This window comes from Molossus molossus, unplaced genomic scaffold (genome assembly GCF_014108415.1).
Source record: "Molossus molossus isolate mMolMol1 unplaced genomic scaffold, mMolMol1.p scaffold_m16_p_1, whole genome shotgun sequence".
NCBI classification, from domain to species: Eukaryota; Metazoa; Chordata; class Mammalia; order Chiroptera; family Molossidae; genus Molossus; species Molossus molossus.
This window is the reverse complement of record NW_023425344.1, coordinates 189587562-189605290: the sequence shown is the minus strand read 5'-3', so window position 1 is coordinate 189605290 and position 17729 is coordinate 189587562. Positions and strand designations below refer to the sequence as shown.

The 17729-nt window shown below is 36.4% G+C and overlaps 1 protein-coding gene across 2 annotated transcripts in view; it reads left to right on the top strand.

Annotated features, from left to right (window-relative positions):
- Positions 1 to 17729, top strand: part of DMXL2 (Dmx like 2) — a 146714-nt gene that overhangs the window by 29829 nt on the left and 99156 nt on the right. For both annotated transcript variants that reach the window (XM_036244322.1, XM_036244332.1), the window contains exons 4-6: positions 6057 to 6135; positions 7661 to 7796; positions 8979 to 9045. In XM_036244322.1, coding sequence (XP_036100215.1) covers positions 6057 to 6135; positions 7661 to 7796; positions 8979 to 9045 — 282 coding nt within the window. The remainder of the gene's footprint in view (positions 1 to 6056; positions 6136 to 7660; positions 7797 to 8978; positions 9046 to 17729) is intronic.

Sequence of the window (17729 nt, the reverse complement as noted above, 5' to 3'; positions counted from 1 at the left end):
AATTGTGATCTATCCTAGTTGAACTGTTATTTCTCATCTAGATTACTAGACTAGTCTCTATCTTTCTCTACCCTTTTCTGTTCCCAACAGAGCAGATTATGACACATCTCTGCTTAAAACTCTATAATGGCTCCGTATTTTCCTCAGATTCAAAAGTGGAAAGCTCTAGAATAGACAACTGCTTTTCTCCCCCTAACATTCGCTCACAGCTCATCCCCTACTATTCTTGTCCTCTTTGAGTTCACTCAGGTCACATTGGCATTTTTAGTTCTTTGAACAGTTGTTCTCCTATCTTAGGGCCTTTGCATTAGTGGTTCTTTTGTCTGGAGTGTTTTTTTTTTATAGATAGTTCCAGGGCCAGTTCCCGCAGATACTTTAAATCTTTGCTCAATAATACCTTCTCACTGGGTTCTACCTTGGTCACCCTTTTAGAAATTGCCACTTGCTTCTGTCACCTTTATTCTAACTCCATTCTTCCATTTTTAACTTTTTTCAATAGCACTTTCTTTGTAGGGAGCTTTGTTATTTTTTTTGTTCACTGATGCATCCCAAGTACTTAGAATGTATCTGGAACATAATAGGCTCCTAAATATTTGTTGAATGGAGTTAGGAGCTTAGGTAAATTCACTTACTACCTAAGTGGTCTAGCATATCACACTGAAAAAACCATTAAGATTCATTCTGAATACTGTATTTTATTTTATCTTAATATTCAGAAAATGTCATATGATTAGAATTATTAACCCTTTTAAAAAACACTGCATGAATTAGAACTCCACCATCAGTCACAAATAGTCAAAACTACCAATGTGAAAATTGAATGCCAAGAGTATATATATATATATACTATATATATATATATATATATATATATGATAGTAGAAAACTTTTAGAATTAAATTTGTAATCAAGTTTATAGCAATACAGAGCTCCTTAGTAGCTGATGCTGAAAGGTCGGGAATATCAAGTTATATATATATATATATATATATATATATATATATATATATATATATATTTGCCAGTATTTTTTAAAAAAGTATATTCTTAAATACATTAAAGCAAGTGGTTTTGATGTTTCATTAAATGTACTTATTTGAATTTCTTTTTACATTTCTGAGAAATACCAATTAAAATATTACTTTTCCCTGTGATAGTATTATGAAATGGATACCAAATTTTAGAGTGTTAAAGAGTCCCCTAGAGTACATATTAAAAATTCAGATTCCAGGTCTCCTCCCAAAACTTCTGCTTTGTATTTGCTCCACAGATTATACTACAAGAAATACTAAAGGAAAGAATATTAGAGATGTTTATAGTTTTAGGAATGATTTAATTATTACTTTGAAATAGATCTGTTGACAGTATTTAAAATACAGTTGTGACTGTTGTTTATTCAGCAGTGGTAGAAAAATAACGTTTCCCTGATTAAAAAATATAAAACTAATTTTGGATAATAAAATTCAAGTTTTGCAGTTGTATTTTAAAATTCTGCCTGTGGAGAGTCAGAAATCTTGAATAAATCATTAAATTGTTAAATACTGTAAAATTGTAAATAAAGAGGAATTGCCATTTATTAATATTATTGATCAAGCAGTTAATGTATAACTTGCCTGAGGTCACACAGCTTTACATTGCAGAATACTTTCACAAAAATTCATGTTATATTTATATACTGCAAAGAAATATCTAAATTTCTTTTTGCTTAGATACTGTATTTCATGAAAGGCCTTTGACCTTTAAACTTTAAATCTTTCTACCTTTTAAAATGAAAATAGTAAGAAAAAAAGATGGAAATATTTCAAATAAATGTAATATAGGTCAGGTTTGTGGATTTTATATATTATATAATTCAAATTTGTTGACTTTTTGGGAGGTATATCTAGTTTTATTTTAGACATTGCACTTCTTTTAAGGTGCATTTATTTAATTTTCATAAACATTTATTGAACATCTGTGTACTAGCCATTACAGCACTCAAGACATAATTCCTGCTCCAGAAGAGTTGTAATTTCATGGGAGAATCAGACATATGAACCCAATAATTCAGTGGGACTAATGTACTAATGATAGAATGTGAAAAGTGCAATGTGTGCTGCTATGATGTCAGAAAAGGCGTCACAGCAGAGGTGACCATTTAGCTAGATCTTGAAGGAAGCATAGGAGTTTGTGGGTGGAGAATAGAGGAAAGGAGATCTTAAGTAAAATAATGTGTTTATATGTTATTAAACAACAAATGGGTTACTGACGAGATCAAAGAAGAAATTAAAAACATCCTGGAAACCAGTGAAAATGAACACACAACACACAAAATCCATGGGACACAGCAAAAGCAGTCCTGAGAGGGAAGTTCATAACCCTACAGGCCTACCTCAAGAAACAAGAAAAATTCCTAATTGACTATCTAACCCTACAACTTAAAGAACTAGAAAGTAAACAGAAAGAAAAACGTAGAGCTAGTAGGAGGAAGGAAATAGTAAAGGTCAGAGTAGAAATAAATGACATAGAGACTAAAAAAAAAACCAATTCAATAGATCAGTGAAACAAAAAGCTGGTTCTTTGAAAAGATAAACAAGATCAATGGACCTTTAGCCAGATTCATCAAGAAACAAAAAGAGAGAAATCAAATAAACTCAAAAATGAAAGAGGAGAAGTAACAGCTGACACCACAGAACTACAAAGGACCATCGAGACATACTATGAACAATTATATGCCAACAAATTGGACAATCTAGGAGAAATGGACAAATTTCTAGAAACACACAGCCTCCCCAAACTTAACCAAGAAGAGAGAGAAAACTTAAACAGACCAATAACAACAAAGGAAATTGAAGATGTATTTAAGAAATGCCTAGCAAACCAAAGCCCAGGCCCAGATGGCTTCACGGGGGAGTTTTACCGAACATTCAAAGAAGATCTAATAATACCCATTCTCCTCAAACTATTCCAAAAAATCCAAGAAGATGGAACACTTCCAAACTAATTTTATGAGGCCAGCATAATCCCAATTCCAAAACCGAATAAAGACACTACAAAGAAAGAAAACTACAGGTCAATATCCCTGATGAATATAGATTCCAAAATCCTTAACAAAATATTAGCAGGTCAGATCCAGCAATACATCAAAAAAATTATTCATCATGACCAAGTGGGTTTCATCCCAGGCATGCAAGGATAGTACAATATTTGCAAATCAATAAATGTGATACACCACATAAACACAATGAAAGATAAAAACCACATGATCATATCAATACATGCTGAAAAAGCATTAGACAAAATCCAGCACTCATTTCTGATAATGCTTAGCAACGTGGGAATAGAGGGATCATATCTCAACATAATAAAGGCCATATATGAAAAACCTACAGCCAACATCATACTCAATGGGCAAAAACTAAAAGCATTCCCCTTAAAAATGGGAACAAAACAGGGATGCCTACTTTTACCACTCTTATTTAATAACATAGTACTGGATGTCTTAGCCACAGCAATTAGACATGAAGGAAAAATAAAGGGGATTCAAATTGGAAATGAGGAAGTGAAACTCATTATTTGCAGATGACATGATATTGTACATTGAAGACACTAAAGACTCCATAAAAAATCTACTTGAGTTAATAAATGAATTTGGCAAAGTAGCAGGGTACAACATTAACGTCAAGAAATCAATGGCGCCCTGGCCAGTTTGGCTCAGCGGTTAGAGCGTCCGCCTGCGGTCCGGAGAGGCCCGGGTTCGGTTCCCGCTAAGGGCATGTACCTTGGTTGCAGTTTGTCCCCGGCCCTGGTTGGTCGTGCGGGTGGCAGCCACTCGATGTGTCCCTTTCACATCGATGTTTCCCTCTCTCTCTCTTCCTCTCTCTCCCTCCCACTCTGTCTGTACAAAAGATGGAAAAATGTCCTCGGATGAGGATTAAAAAAATAATAATAAGAAGAAATCAATGGCATTTTTATACACCAAAGATGAAATCACAGAAAGAGAAACTAAAAAACAATCCCATTTACCATCACAGCAAAATAATTAAGATACCTAGGAATAAACTTAACCAAATTAGTAAAGGACTTCTTCACAGAAAACTGCAGGCCATTGAAAAAAGAAATAGAGGAAGATATAAAAAAAAGTGGAAGCATATACCTTGTTAATGGATTGGAAGAATTAACATCATTAAAATGTTCACACTACCCAAAGCGATCTATAGATTCAATGCAATCCCCATCAAAATACCAATGTCATATTTCACAGAACTAGAACAAACACTCCAAAAGTTTATATGGAACAAAAAAAGGCCCCGAATAGCCACAGCAATCTTGAAAAAGAAGAACAAAATAGGAGGAATCACATTACCAGATTTCAGGTTATATTACAAAACCACTGTAATCAAAACAGCCTGGTACTGGCACAAGAACAGGCAAATAGATCAATGGAACAGAATAGAGAACCCAGAAATTGACCCAAGACAATATGCTCAATTAATATTTGACAAAGATGGCAAGAGCATACAGTGGAGTAAAGACAGTCTTTTCAATAAATGGTGTTGGGAAAATAGGACAGGTACTTGCAAAAACATGAAGCTAGACCACCAAGTTACACCATACACACGAATAAGCTCAAAATGGATGAAAGTTTAAATGTAACTTATGAATCCATAAAAATTCTAGAAGAAAATGCAGGAACAAAATTTCAGACATCATACACAGCAGAATTTTCACTGATACAACACCTAAGGCAAGAGAAACAAAAGAAAAAATGAATGCATGGGACTGCATCAAACTAAAAAGCTTATGCACAGCAAAAGAAACAACCATCAAAATGGAAAGGGATCCCACTCTGTGGGAGACCATAATCGCCAATGATGCATCAGATAAGGGGTTAATTTCCAAAATATATAGAATGCTCATACAACTCAACAAAAGGAAGACAACCCAATTAAAAAATGGGCAGAGGACCTAAAGAGAACACCTCTCCAAACAGGATATACAAATGGCCAAGAGACATATGAAGAAATGCTCAACATCACCAATCATCAGAGAGATGCAAATTAAAATGACAATGAGGTATCACCTCACACCTGTCAGAATGGCTGCCATCAACAAATCATCAAACAAGTGTTGGTGAGGGTGTGGAGAAAAGGGGACTCTAGTACACTGCTGGTGGGGATGCAGACTGGTGCAGCCACTGTGGAAAACACTGTGGTGTTACCTCAAAAAATTAAAAATTGAACTGCCATTTAACCCAGTGGTCCCACTTCTAGGAATATACCCTAAGAAACCTGAAACACCAAAGAGAATATATGTACCCCTATGTTCATAGCAGCACTATTTACAATAGCTAAGATGTGGAAACAACCCAAGTGTCCATCAATAGATGAGTGGATAAAAAAGCAGTGGTACATGTACACAATGGAGTACTATGCAACTGTAAGAAAGAAAGATCTCTTATCCTTTGAGATGACATGGAGGAACCTGGAAAGTTATCCGAAGCGAAACAAGCCAAACAGAGAAAGACAAATATCACATGATCTCACTTATTTGTAAACTATAACGAACTAAACAAACTGATGAACAAAATTGACCCCAGAGACATAGAGGTGGGGTACAGACTGACAAGCCTCGGGGGAGTGGGGGTAGGGGGGAAAAGAGAAACCACAGAACTTATATGCGTGTATGCATAACCAATGGACATAGACAACAAAGCTGGGGATGGGGCGGTGGGGGGGATGGGGTGGAAGGTGTCAATGGGGGAAAAAGGAGAAACATCTGTAACATAAACAAATTAATAATAATAATAATAATAATAATAAAAGAATGTGTTTATAGACATGGAAGGAAGCCTGAGAGAACATGCTTTTTTTTGGGCATGGCAAGCAGCTTGACATAGTAGAATAAATAGTAAGTAGAGCCATTGGGAGTTTTTTTTTTAAACAGTATTTAGAAAATAATAGTGAAATATTTATATCTTTATTTTAGATTATAAGGTCTTAAGTTGAAGAAAATGATGTAGTTTTTGTGGATATTATTTTAAAAACATACTTTTTCTTTCTTCTTATATATTTCAGCAACTCAAGTGTCAGTGGCTTAAAACTGGGCAGTTTTTTCTGAGTTCCGTGACATACAATTTAGCATGGGACCCTCAAGGTATTCAGTAATTATATTTAGAAATTATAAAAAGTAAATAATTTGTATTGAATGTATGATTACAGTGTCATACAAGTCCTATAATAAAAAATGATCAACAATATATTTTCTTTTTGCTAGTGAATGTGTGTACTTTTTTTCTTGGTACACACTGCTTTATACAGTGCTTGAATTTCTGTTCTGTGCTTTCCTCTGCCTTTGAATATTTTAAGAACATTAATGATTTGTTTCTTTAGTGAACACATGTTACATTTTACCCTTACCTGTATTTTTTAAGAAAAAAAATTAGAAATTAAACAGGACCAACCCCCCCCCCCATTTCATTTTGTTATTTTTATTTCAGAAAGTTATTGTCTTTAATTTTGAAAGATTAGAAACCTCTAGTGATAATAGCTTTTGTCCCTTTTTACATTCACAATTAATTAAGGTAATTTTTATATTCTAAGTAGAAAAACAAATTTCATTAATTTTTAGTTATGTCTTACATCCTGCCAACATCCTATGCGATATTTCTTGGGCTTGTTTTTTTAAAAATTCTACTTTGCTGTTATCTTTTTGAAAAGATATACCTGATACATAATAGCTCTTTGTCAGTACAGTTTTTCTTTTTTGTTCTCAAGTTTCTCCCAAGAACTATTCTTCCTTGTGTAGCAGATTCTTAGAACTTTTAAATGGATATATCCCAAGTATTTTGCATAGACCATATTGCTTATTTTTCACAATACAGGAAACCCTCAATTTTACAGACCTTGATTTAATGGACTTCGGATTCAATGGACAAAATTTCCAGTCCGTATATCATGTGTGAAAATTAACACCGTTAATTTTAAAATGCTTTTAACCAAGATTTGCTTATAGTTAAATTAACAGGTTATTATTACTTTTGTTATTAATTCACTTATTTTTGACAAATTTTAGCAAATAGGCCATATGTTGGAAAAAAACACTGTAGTAATTTTGATGACATAAATATTGCATATCCACAGCTATAGTCTACATATTTAAATCCAAGAGTCACCACTTGAAGACAGTGTTCTGTGAGTGATTAACATGTGATCACACCATATCAGGCCGGGCAATCTCAAAGTATGACTTTCTGCAGCAGTTTTAGTGGGTTCCTGCTGATGTTCCTACCTATGCTAAGCCACGCCCCAGCCATGTGCATTTGTTTACTCACAGTGACTGGTGAATGCAAGCATTTGTTAGACCTATTCAGTATAAGTTTAAAATTAGAGTAATACATACAGAAAACTTTTCTGTGAAATTAAACTTTTCATACATTCTTAATTTTAATTACACAGATGTGTCTACATAAGTAAAAACAGGTAAACTAATTTGTTGATTTTTTAACACATGCATTCAGAAAGCCTACTTTATTATATAATGGACTTTTGACTTTAATGGACACCCCCTCGCCCAAATTAGTCTATTATATCGAGTTTTTACTGTATAGTTTAGAAGCCCACATGTGTGTTCTTTCTCTAGGTAATCTTTGCTTATTCATCAGAGCATTTTTAATTTTCAGATAACAGATTGTTGACAGCAACTGATTCTATTCAGTTGTGGGCTCCTCCAGGAGGTAACATTCTGGAAGAAGAGGAAGAAATTGATAATAAAATTCCTCCCATTTTAAATGATTGGAATTGCATCTGGCAGTGCAAGTTAGTGTCTAATTCTATGTTTGTTGTTTGTTTATTTTTCTGTTAATCCTCATCTGAGGATATTTTTTTCATTGCTTTTTAGAGAGAGTGGGAGGGAGGGAAGGAGAGAGAGGAGAAGGGGGAGAGAGAGAAACATTGATGTGAGATGCATTGAATGGTTACCTCTGGCACATGCCCCAACAAGGGCCGAGGATGGAACCAGCAACCCAGGTATGTTCCCTTGGTGGGGAATTGAACTTTCTACCCTTCGGTCCCTGGGCTCTTGCTCTAACCACTGAGTCATACTGGCCAGGGCAATTAAAAAAAATGTTTTGTAAAATGTGTTCCCTTTCACAATCATCTTTATTTTATTTTATTTTTTATGGTACCACTGCATTTAGAAGCCTAGAAAGTATAATTTTTCTAACCAAAAGTCATTATAATATCATCCTTCTATCTGTGGTATAGTTGGTTGTTTAGGAAAAGGATAAAAAATATTTTATAGTATAATTTCAGGACTTGAGTTCACAGGGTTGGTACATAGGGATTATTCATCAATGGAAGAGATGTGGTTGGTGAGGGGGAGGGGAAAGATGTGATGAAAATTGCCTGCCATCTTTTCAAGTGGAAGGATGGCTGAACTATTAACCATGTGAATTATGTGAAGAGGATCGATTATCCAGAGAAGACGATGAGCTTAGTTTTTAACATGGTGTACATGTATTCAGGATGTTGGCAGGAATTATAGAGATATCATTTATACATGTTAATTGTACTCTTTTTTGGATCCCCAAAGTGAATTTTGGATTAGATTTAATTAATTTGTATTTTTAGGGAGGTGGAAGATTTTATTTTTAGAGAGTTAAAAACACTCTTGTTCTGATGATGTTAAAAACCTTATTTTGGTCCGGCTGGTGTGGCTCAGGGGTTGAGCGTTGACTCATGCACCAAGAGGTTGCTGGTTCGATTCCTGGTCAGGGCACATGCCTGGGTTGTAGACCCTATCCCCAGTGGGGGCATGCAGGAGGTGGCCAATCGATGTTCTCTCTCATTGATGTTTCTATCTCTCTCTCCCTCTCTCTTCCTCTCTCTGTAAGAATCAATAAAGAAAAAAAACATTTTTTTTAAATCTTATTTTGACTATTTACATATACAGTGTTCCAGATTTTTAAAATGTTAACTGTTTAACTTTTTTTTTTTTAGAACCGCAGTATCTGTACATTTGATGGAATGGTCCCCTGATGGTGAATATTTTGCTACTGCTGGAAAGGTAAAGGACCAAACAAAACATAAACAAAAGAAACAAAACAATTAAAAATATTCCTGTTCATTCTCATTTTCAGTTCTCTCATCTGTAAAATTGGGATATCTTACTCTTCAAAGCTGGCCTGAGGAATAGTGATAGATTTGTAAAAGATCAGGTATGTTTCCCTTAGGCACTTGGGAAATAGTGGCTATTATTCTTATTCTTATTTGACCTTTTAAAAAAGTCGTATTTTTTAAAAAATTATTATTTATCTTTCCAAAATAGTGTATGTCCATAATTTAAAAAGTAAAATAGTACCACTAGAACTACAATGAGCAGAATCACTCCCTTCTTCCTGGAGACAATTGTCAAATTGCATATTTTGATACTTCTTCCCGTGTTCCTAAATAACTTGCTTTTGCTCCTATTTTTTATTCTTTTTCCTTTATTTTTATGTATCATCTCTTGCCTTCCTACTAAGGAAGCTGAGACTAGTTCTGTAGCTGATGATTCTAACCCTCTCTCTACTTCTAGCACATATTCATATTCCCTTCCTACTGTCTTCCCGATGTAGATATCTCATAATTTTGCATAAATCAACATTTATTGTTCATATTATTGATTGTGCAAAATATTCTTCACAGAATAATTACTTTGGTGTTAATAATTACTTTTTTTTTCTTTACTATTTGCGTAGTTTTCTATGTACCTAATTCATCTCCTAAGTCTCTGACAGTTTTGAATCTTTTCTCATTACAAACCCATATAGGAGGCATCTTGGAGATGTGTGTTCTCTGCTCCAATATGGCTCTCCAAGTCTAAGGTAGCACAGCTATAATTTGAGGGTTTTCTTTTAGCAATATCAGAAGATTGTTATCTCCTTTATTGAATTCCTGTTTCTTAGCATCATTTATCTTCTTTTACTTGTTTTGATGAAGATATCCTCTTGTAGGTTCCTTAGAAAAGTTGAATGGGGAAAATGCATTTTGAAACCTTGAAAATCTGAATAAATTTTCTGTTTTTTTAATGCCTGATTTGGCTGGGCAGAGAATTGGGTTGAAAATATTTTTCCCTCAGAAATTTTTAAGTCATGGTTCTGTTACTATTTAGCTTCCTCTGTTGCCATGTGAGAAGTACAGTGCCATTATGACCATACTGCCCCATCTTCAGCTTATACAGGTTTTAAGAATCTTCCCCTTACCCCTGATGTTCTGAAATTTCTTGACAATGTCATGGTATGGAAAATGATCTATACATATTTTAGTGTATATCTAAGTGATAAACTTTTTGTGTGTGCAGGGAATCTGGTGGGCCTCTTCAGTCTGAAAACTCATGTCCTTCAGTTCAGGGAGATTATTTTATATTATTTCTTTTGTATTATTTCCTTCCTTTCATGTCCTTTCTCTCTTTCTGGATCTGCCCCTATTCAGATGTGGATCTTTTTTTTAGTCCTCACATGAGGATATGTTTTTATTGATTTTAGAGAGAGGGAGAAAGATTGATCATTTGCCTCCTGTACACCGTAACCAGGGATTGAACCCATAACCTGGGTATGTGCCCTGACCAGAAATCAAACCTATTGGATACAGGATGACACTCCAACCAGCTGAACCACACCAGCCAGGGAAGATGTGAATCCTATACTGATCCTCTAATTTACTTTTTCCTTCCCTCTCCCATATTCTATGTTTTCCTTTTTTTTTATTTTTTAATTAATTTTTTTTCATTTTAATTTCTGGGGACTTTTTCAGCTTCAACTCTGGGATAATTATTTTCTGCTATTACATTTTTAATTTTCAAGAACTTTTTTCTTATTCTAGTCTATGAATGCTCCTTTTTAAATTATAAATATTTCATAAATATATAAGATATAATAATTAAACAAATACACATGCACCCATTACTCTATAAGACAAAGAACATAAAAACTAACAGGTTCCTTATCTTCCTACTTGTACCTCCTTCCCCATCTACTCCTTCCCCTCCCACCAGGCAATCAGAATCCTGAAATTTATGTTTTATATCATTATCTTTTGTTTCATAGTGGCACATGTATGACTTCTCAAATAATGTGTTTAGTTTTGCACTTACAAAAATGATACCAAACAGCTATTGAAATACAACTTCAAGATATTAAAAAATAAATTTGTGATGATAGCCATAATATATTTATAATTCAGTAACAAAATTACATTTAAAATTACAAGTTAAAGTTAAATTTTGTTGTCATGGGAATAAAACTTCCATGTTATACTTAATATGGGAGGATAGGTTTTCTAAGAACACCAGAATTTACCCAAGGCCTTTAGGTGAATCTCTAGTTGTAGAACACTCAACTGGTTTGTGGTTGGCACAGAGATGATTACTTGGCACAGCGGTAGTTGCACAATAGTTAATGACTTTATAAACAGGAAGAATGTACAACATTATAGACAGAAAGACTGCAATCATGGGTAGTAGTTTAGCAGTAAACTAAGTAATAACTCACAGTTTGAAAGTAGTGAGGAGTATACAAACTATTTTGAGATATCTGCAGAACTATCATGTAATTTTAAGACATCTGTGATTTTTATTAGAGACAAAGTCACATGTACTGCTCATATTACTTTGGTTTGCTTATATCATAACTGAATTTTAGCATTAGTGATTTTATAATTAACAGTTATGAAAATAGAAACATAATTAAAAATATATATATTTATTGATTTTGAGAGAGGAAGGGAGAAAGAGAGAAAAACATCGATGTGAGAAACATCAGTTGCTTTCTATATGTATCCTGACTGGGGATCACACCTACAACCTGGGTGTGTGCCCTGATTAGAAATTGAACTGGCGATCTTTCTGTGCATGGGACAACACTCAACCAACTCTGAGCCACACCGACCATGGCAAAACGTAATTTTTTTCCCCACTCAAATTCATGGTAATTTTTGGTTTTAGTTTTCTTGATTTCTGAAGAAGTAGACCCCAAAACAAGGATTCAAGTATAAGTAAGTAATATGGGGAATGATCACAAAGAAATATACTGGATTTGTGGCCGGGAAGTGAAGTTGCTAGGTAAAGGGTATCTTATCATGCAGGTGATTAATAAGCTTAAATCTGAGGCTAACTCTGGGAGTCAGTATTCCTCACAACATCATGTTCCTCACACACGTTCTTTACACACATTAGTGATTGATTGAGGGCTGGTTAGGGCAGGGCATTAATTCTCAGCATTCACACACAACTCCTAGAAAATCTCAGACAAAGATGTAGATGCTCTCAGTTGGAACTAAAATGCTAAGTCACGAGAGGATCTAGTCGATGTATTTTGTATCTTGAATTCTATCCACTGGTCCCTTGGGTCCGAGGATCTCAGGCAAAGAACCTCTGGTCTAAAATCTGGACGTTTTATTCTTTATCTTCCATATTTAGGTCTAAAATTCAGAGCTAATCAGAAGGTGTGTTGGAAAGCAAAGCACCATATCAGCTAGCTTATATTTTACTGAGAAAGTACTTATTGCAAGTACATTTGTGGGGATTCTTTGAGGCCTGTGTTGTGTGTGCATTCTTCCAGAAAAGGTTTACATAGCTTCTACCAGGCACCTGGGGCACACCCAATTCAAACTCAGTTCTCAGCTAGGAAGTTGTGCCACACAGGTAGTGCGTGTCTGGGTCCACGAGGCCTGTTTTTCCATTATAGTTGCCCAGTGGAGACATTTTCCTCTGCTCAGAGTCCAGGTGCAGACGGTCCCTTCCTTACCACCATATCCCTTTTCTGAGAGGGTTTTTTCTTGATTTCCTCCTTTCATTTAGGGATAGCCTTTAGTTATTTTTTTGTTTTTGTTTTTGTTTTTATTTTGGTGTTATGCAGGTGCTTCTGATCTGAGTTCTTACCTGGCATGGACTCTATGTGTTGTCTCTGTAGCTATTTAAAACTAAAGCTCTACGCCACTGGGTATTGGTAGATTCCCTTATGACAGTCCACTTACCCACTTCAGCATTTGTTTACTATGGATTCTTGCTTGAAAATAGATGCAATCAGAAGAGAACTTTGATAAGTTCCCACCATCTACCTGTATTTGTTCATCTCCCTCCATTTGTGCTTCTTTGTTCTGCCTTCCTTTGTGTTGCCGTGAACTGTCTGTGCTTTTGTACAGGCCGGGTTCTTCTGTTGTGTACTAGATGCCATTTGTTCTGCTTACTCAGAGACATTATTTGTTGCAGTTGTCTCGTCTTCTTAATTAGTTTTCTCTTCTCTGGATCATCACATTAGCATATGTTGAATCCCTAAGCCCCAATGTGTTGGTATTCGGAGATGGGGCCTTTGGGAAGTAATTAAGGTTGGATGAGGTCATGAGGGTGGCCTTCATGATAGGAATAGTCCCTTACAAAAAGAGACACCAGAGAGCTTGTTCTGTCTCTACCACATGAAGACACTGCAAGAAGGTTGCTTTCTGCAAGCCAGGAAGAGAGCTTGCACCAGAACATGCCCATGCTGGCACCCTGATCCCAGACTTCCAGCCTCTGAGAAAATACATTTCTTTGTTTTGGTCACCTAGTCTGTGGTATTTTGTTGTGGCAGCCTGCACTCACTAATGCAGCATAAAATACCAAATGTGCTATAATCTTACCCATGTTAAAGCAAACAAACAACAATAACAAAAGTTCTCTCTTGGCCTTCTCTCTCAGCTTCTGCCACATTTCCCCGCCCTCCTTCTAGTACCTTGAAAGGGTTGCTTAGAACTGCTGTCTCCAAGATTTTCTTCTAATTTTCTGTGGTGCCTCCTTACCACTACTCCTCTGAAGCTGTCATTGGTGAGTTCCTGTTACTGAATCTTGTGGTTAGTTCTTACTTAACCTGTTAGCATTATTTAACATGGTTACTTCCTCCACTTTGAACACTTTCTTCAGTTTACTACCAGAACACTCTTTTGGATTTCTCTTTTAAATTGATTTGAGAGAGAGAGGAGAGAGAGAGAGAAGAAGGAAGAAAGAAAGAGGAAGGAGGAGGCGGAGGGAGGGAGGGAGGGAGGGAGAGAGGGAAAGAAAGAGAGAAACATCGATTTGTTGTCCCACCCATTTATGCACTCATTGGTTGATTCTTGTATGTGCCCTGATGGGGTAACAAACCTGCAACCTTGGCGCGTTGGGGACAAAGTTCCATGGCCAGGGCCTGATTTTCTTTTAAACTCTCTGGCTGCCCCCCCCCCCCCCCCCCGTTAGTTTGCTGGTATCACCTTGTCTCCACTACTTGTATTTTTATTTTTTTTATCCTCACCTGAGGACATTTTTCTATTTTTTGTTCAGATAGAGTGGGAGAGAGAAAGAGAGAGAGAGAGAGAAACATTGATGCGAAAGGGACACATTGAGTGGCTGCTTCCTGCACGACCCAACCAGGGCCAGGGACAAACTACAACTGAGGTACGTGCCCTTAGTGGGAACCGAACCCAGGTCTCTCTGGACTGCAGGCCAATGCTCTAACCGCTGAGCCAAATCGGCCAGGGCTTTACTAGTTTTAAATGTTGGAATACTTCAGGGCTCTTTTCTTGGACTTCTTCTCTGACCATATGCATTCCCTTGGCAATTTCATCTTATCTCATAACTTCACATTTGTATCTATTGCCTGTGTATCTCCCCTGAGCTCTAGCCTTATGTATAAGCAGGGGTGGGCAGCCCTGGCCAGTGTGGCTCAGTTGGTTGGAGCGTCGTCCCATACACTAAATGGTTTTGGGTTTGATCCCTGGTCAGGGCATGTATTGGAGGCATCCGATCAATGTTTCTCTCTCTCCCTTCTTCACTAAACAAAGGAAGAAAGATAAACAGGGGAGGGCAAAAGTATGTTTACATTTGTGAGTACTCGAAATAGTTTATTCTTGTATTATTATTTATTATTGTATTATTTTCATACAAAGAACTATAAACCTACTTTTGCCCACCCCTGTATATAGCTCATACATCTTCAAGTAAACATGTGTAAAATGGAACTCCTGTTCTCCACCCTCCGCTCCTGGTCCACTTCCCTGATAGTTCTACCTTCAGAATATATCCACATTCTGCTCATTTCTTGATCATCTCCAATGTTATAAGCTGGTTGAAGCTGCCATCATGTATCACTTGTATTATTGTTTTAAATTCTTAATTGGTCTCCCAATGTTGGCTGTGCCCCTGTACACTGCATTTTCAAACCAGCAGCTAGAGTGGTCTTTTTAAAATATAAGTCAGATGATGTCATTCGTCTGTTCAGAACTGTGAAAAGGTTTCCCATTTAATTTAATAAAAGTCCAGGTCTTTATCATGGCTTCCAGGACCTATCTTTAACCTTATCTCCTATTACTCTCCTTGCAAACTTGACTTCAGTCACATGCTCATTGTTTTTTCTGAACAGAGCTTGTTGTTCCCTCTACCTAAAAAACTTCTCCCAGAGACCTGTATGGCCTTTTTTGGGGTGTGGGGGGTGGATTTTATATATTTTATTTATTTATTTTTTTAATTAATTAATTTATTTTTGTTACAGACGTTTCTCCTTTTCCCTCCGCTGATTACCCCCTCTCCCTCCCTCCCTGCCATGTCCCCACCTTTGTTGTCCATGTCCATTGTTCATGCACACATGCATATAAGTTCTGTGGTTTATTTCTGCCCCCCACCCCCTCTTCTGGGGATTGTCAGTCTGTACCCCACTTCCATGTCTCTGGGACTACCCCATTCCTCTTTTGCCTTAATTTCTCGAATGTCACCATCTCAGTAAAGCTCTCCTAAGCACCTTTTAAAATTGCATTCCAGCCCTGGCTGATTTGGCTCAGCGGTTAGAGCGTTGGCCTGTGGTCCAGAGAGACCCGGGTTCGGTTCCCGCTAAGGGCGCATACCTCAGTTGCAGTTTATCCCCAGCCCTGGTTGGTCGTGCGGGTGACAGCAACTCGATGTGTCCCTTTCACGTCGATGTTTCTCTCTCTCTCTCTCTTCCTCTCTCTCCCTACTACTCTATCTGAACAAAAAATGGAAAAAAATATCCTCGGGTGAGGATAAAAAAAAAAAAATGTCCTCAGGTGAGGATTAAAAAAAAAAAAAGAATGTAAAATTGCATTCCATCTCCAACTGTACTTTCTATTCCCTTTGACTGCCTTAACTTTACTCATAACACTTATCACTAGGAGTCTGTATTAGTTTTTTGTTTTGGCATAAATTACCACAAATTTAGCAGATTAAAACTACGCATTTATTATCTGAGCTTTTATGGGTTAGGTGTCTGCACATGGCTTCGCTGGGTGCTATAACCAGAGACTCCAAAGGCTGCAATAAAGATGAATTCTTACCTTGAGGCTTGACTGGGACAGAATACTCTTCTGTGCTCACTCAGGTTGTTGGCAGAATTTATTTCTTTGTATGACTGAGGGCTTGGCTTTTTGCTGGTTGTTGGCTGGAGCCTCCTTCAGGCTCTAGAGGCTGCCTGCAGTTGCTTGTCATGTGGGCTTCCTCTCCCTCTTCCTCTCCCCCTCTTCTCCACCTCTGGCTCTCCCCCTCCCCCTCTTTCCTTCCCCTCTTCCTCCACCTCACAAATAATAGAGCTCCCTAAACAACTTGGCAAGGCAGAAAGTAAGGATCCAAAGGAAAATGAATATAGATTAAAATAAATAAATTAGGAGAAAAACATTAAATTAAATTTTAAAAACAAAACACTGAAAATTTAATAAGCCAGTTCAGTCACCTACAAATTAAAAAAATTGGATAGAATGTAGACATGCAGAAGGAGTTTTTCATCAAGTCTGAAAAGCAAGGTTAATAAAGGAAAAATGGTTACCAGAATCATAGGAAAAAACTAGGCAACCACCTTTAATCTTTAAAAACTAGTATCCCATTACTCCTAAAACTTGACTGTGAAAAAACCTGACTAAAGATTTCTTTTTTGATACTCATATTAGGGTTACTGTATACTCATGAATGATTAGTCAAGTTAGTCAGTCCTTTGATTTAACGAATCCATAGTAGGTAATTCTTGATGACTTAGTATAGGACCAGTCAGTGCGACCAGAAAGCTACTCTAGATTCATACTGGAATGCAGCTTTGTAACTTTCCCAGGCAGTCACTGCTCTGACATCCGCTTAGATGTTGTTGTGCACCCTGCGTCATTCGAAGCGTATTTCCCTCCCTCTTCCAAATAACATTAATGGCACTCTGATTATGCGCAGATATTATATACACATACATTTTCCTTAAAACATGTACTTTGACATATATATTGCCAATATTCTTTTTATCGTGGAACTAAGTTGTCCAGGAAAATGCATTTCAGAATTCTAGCAATTTGTATTAGTAAGACATATAAGAATCTATCACAGTTGTATTTACATCATGATAGAGTCTAATATACAATATATACGTGTGTGTGTGTGTCTCTATTTGATAGTGCATTTTTTAGGAAAAACTAATATGAAATTTTACCTGAAATTAACCTTCACGTGTTTGGCAAGTATTTTTTTTTACATAACCACATATCCTGAACTGTTCTCTGTGAGGTCTCCTGATAAAGAGGACTCAGTTCCTGTCTTCATGCAACTTAACTTGAGGAAAGACAGAAAGCACTGTCTTACTAATAATGTAAGAGCTATCCAGAAAATTAACACAGAATAATGTAGTAGTAGTGGGACTTGATGTCTAACTGGGTGGGTGATCTTTAGGGAGTTTTTTTCTGGGGAGGTAACTTTAAACTGAGAACTGAATAATAGGAAAA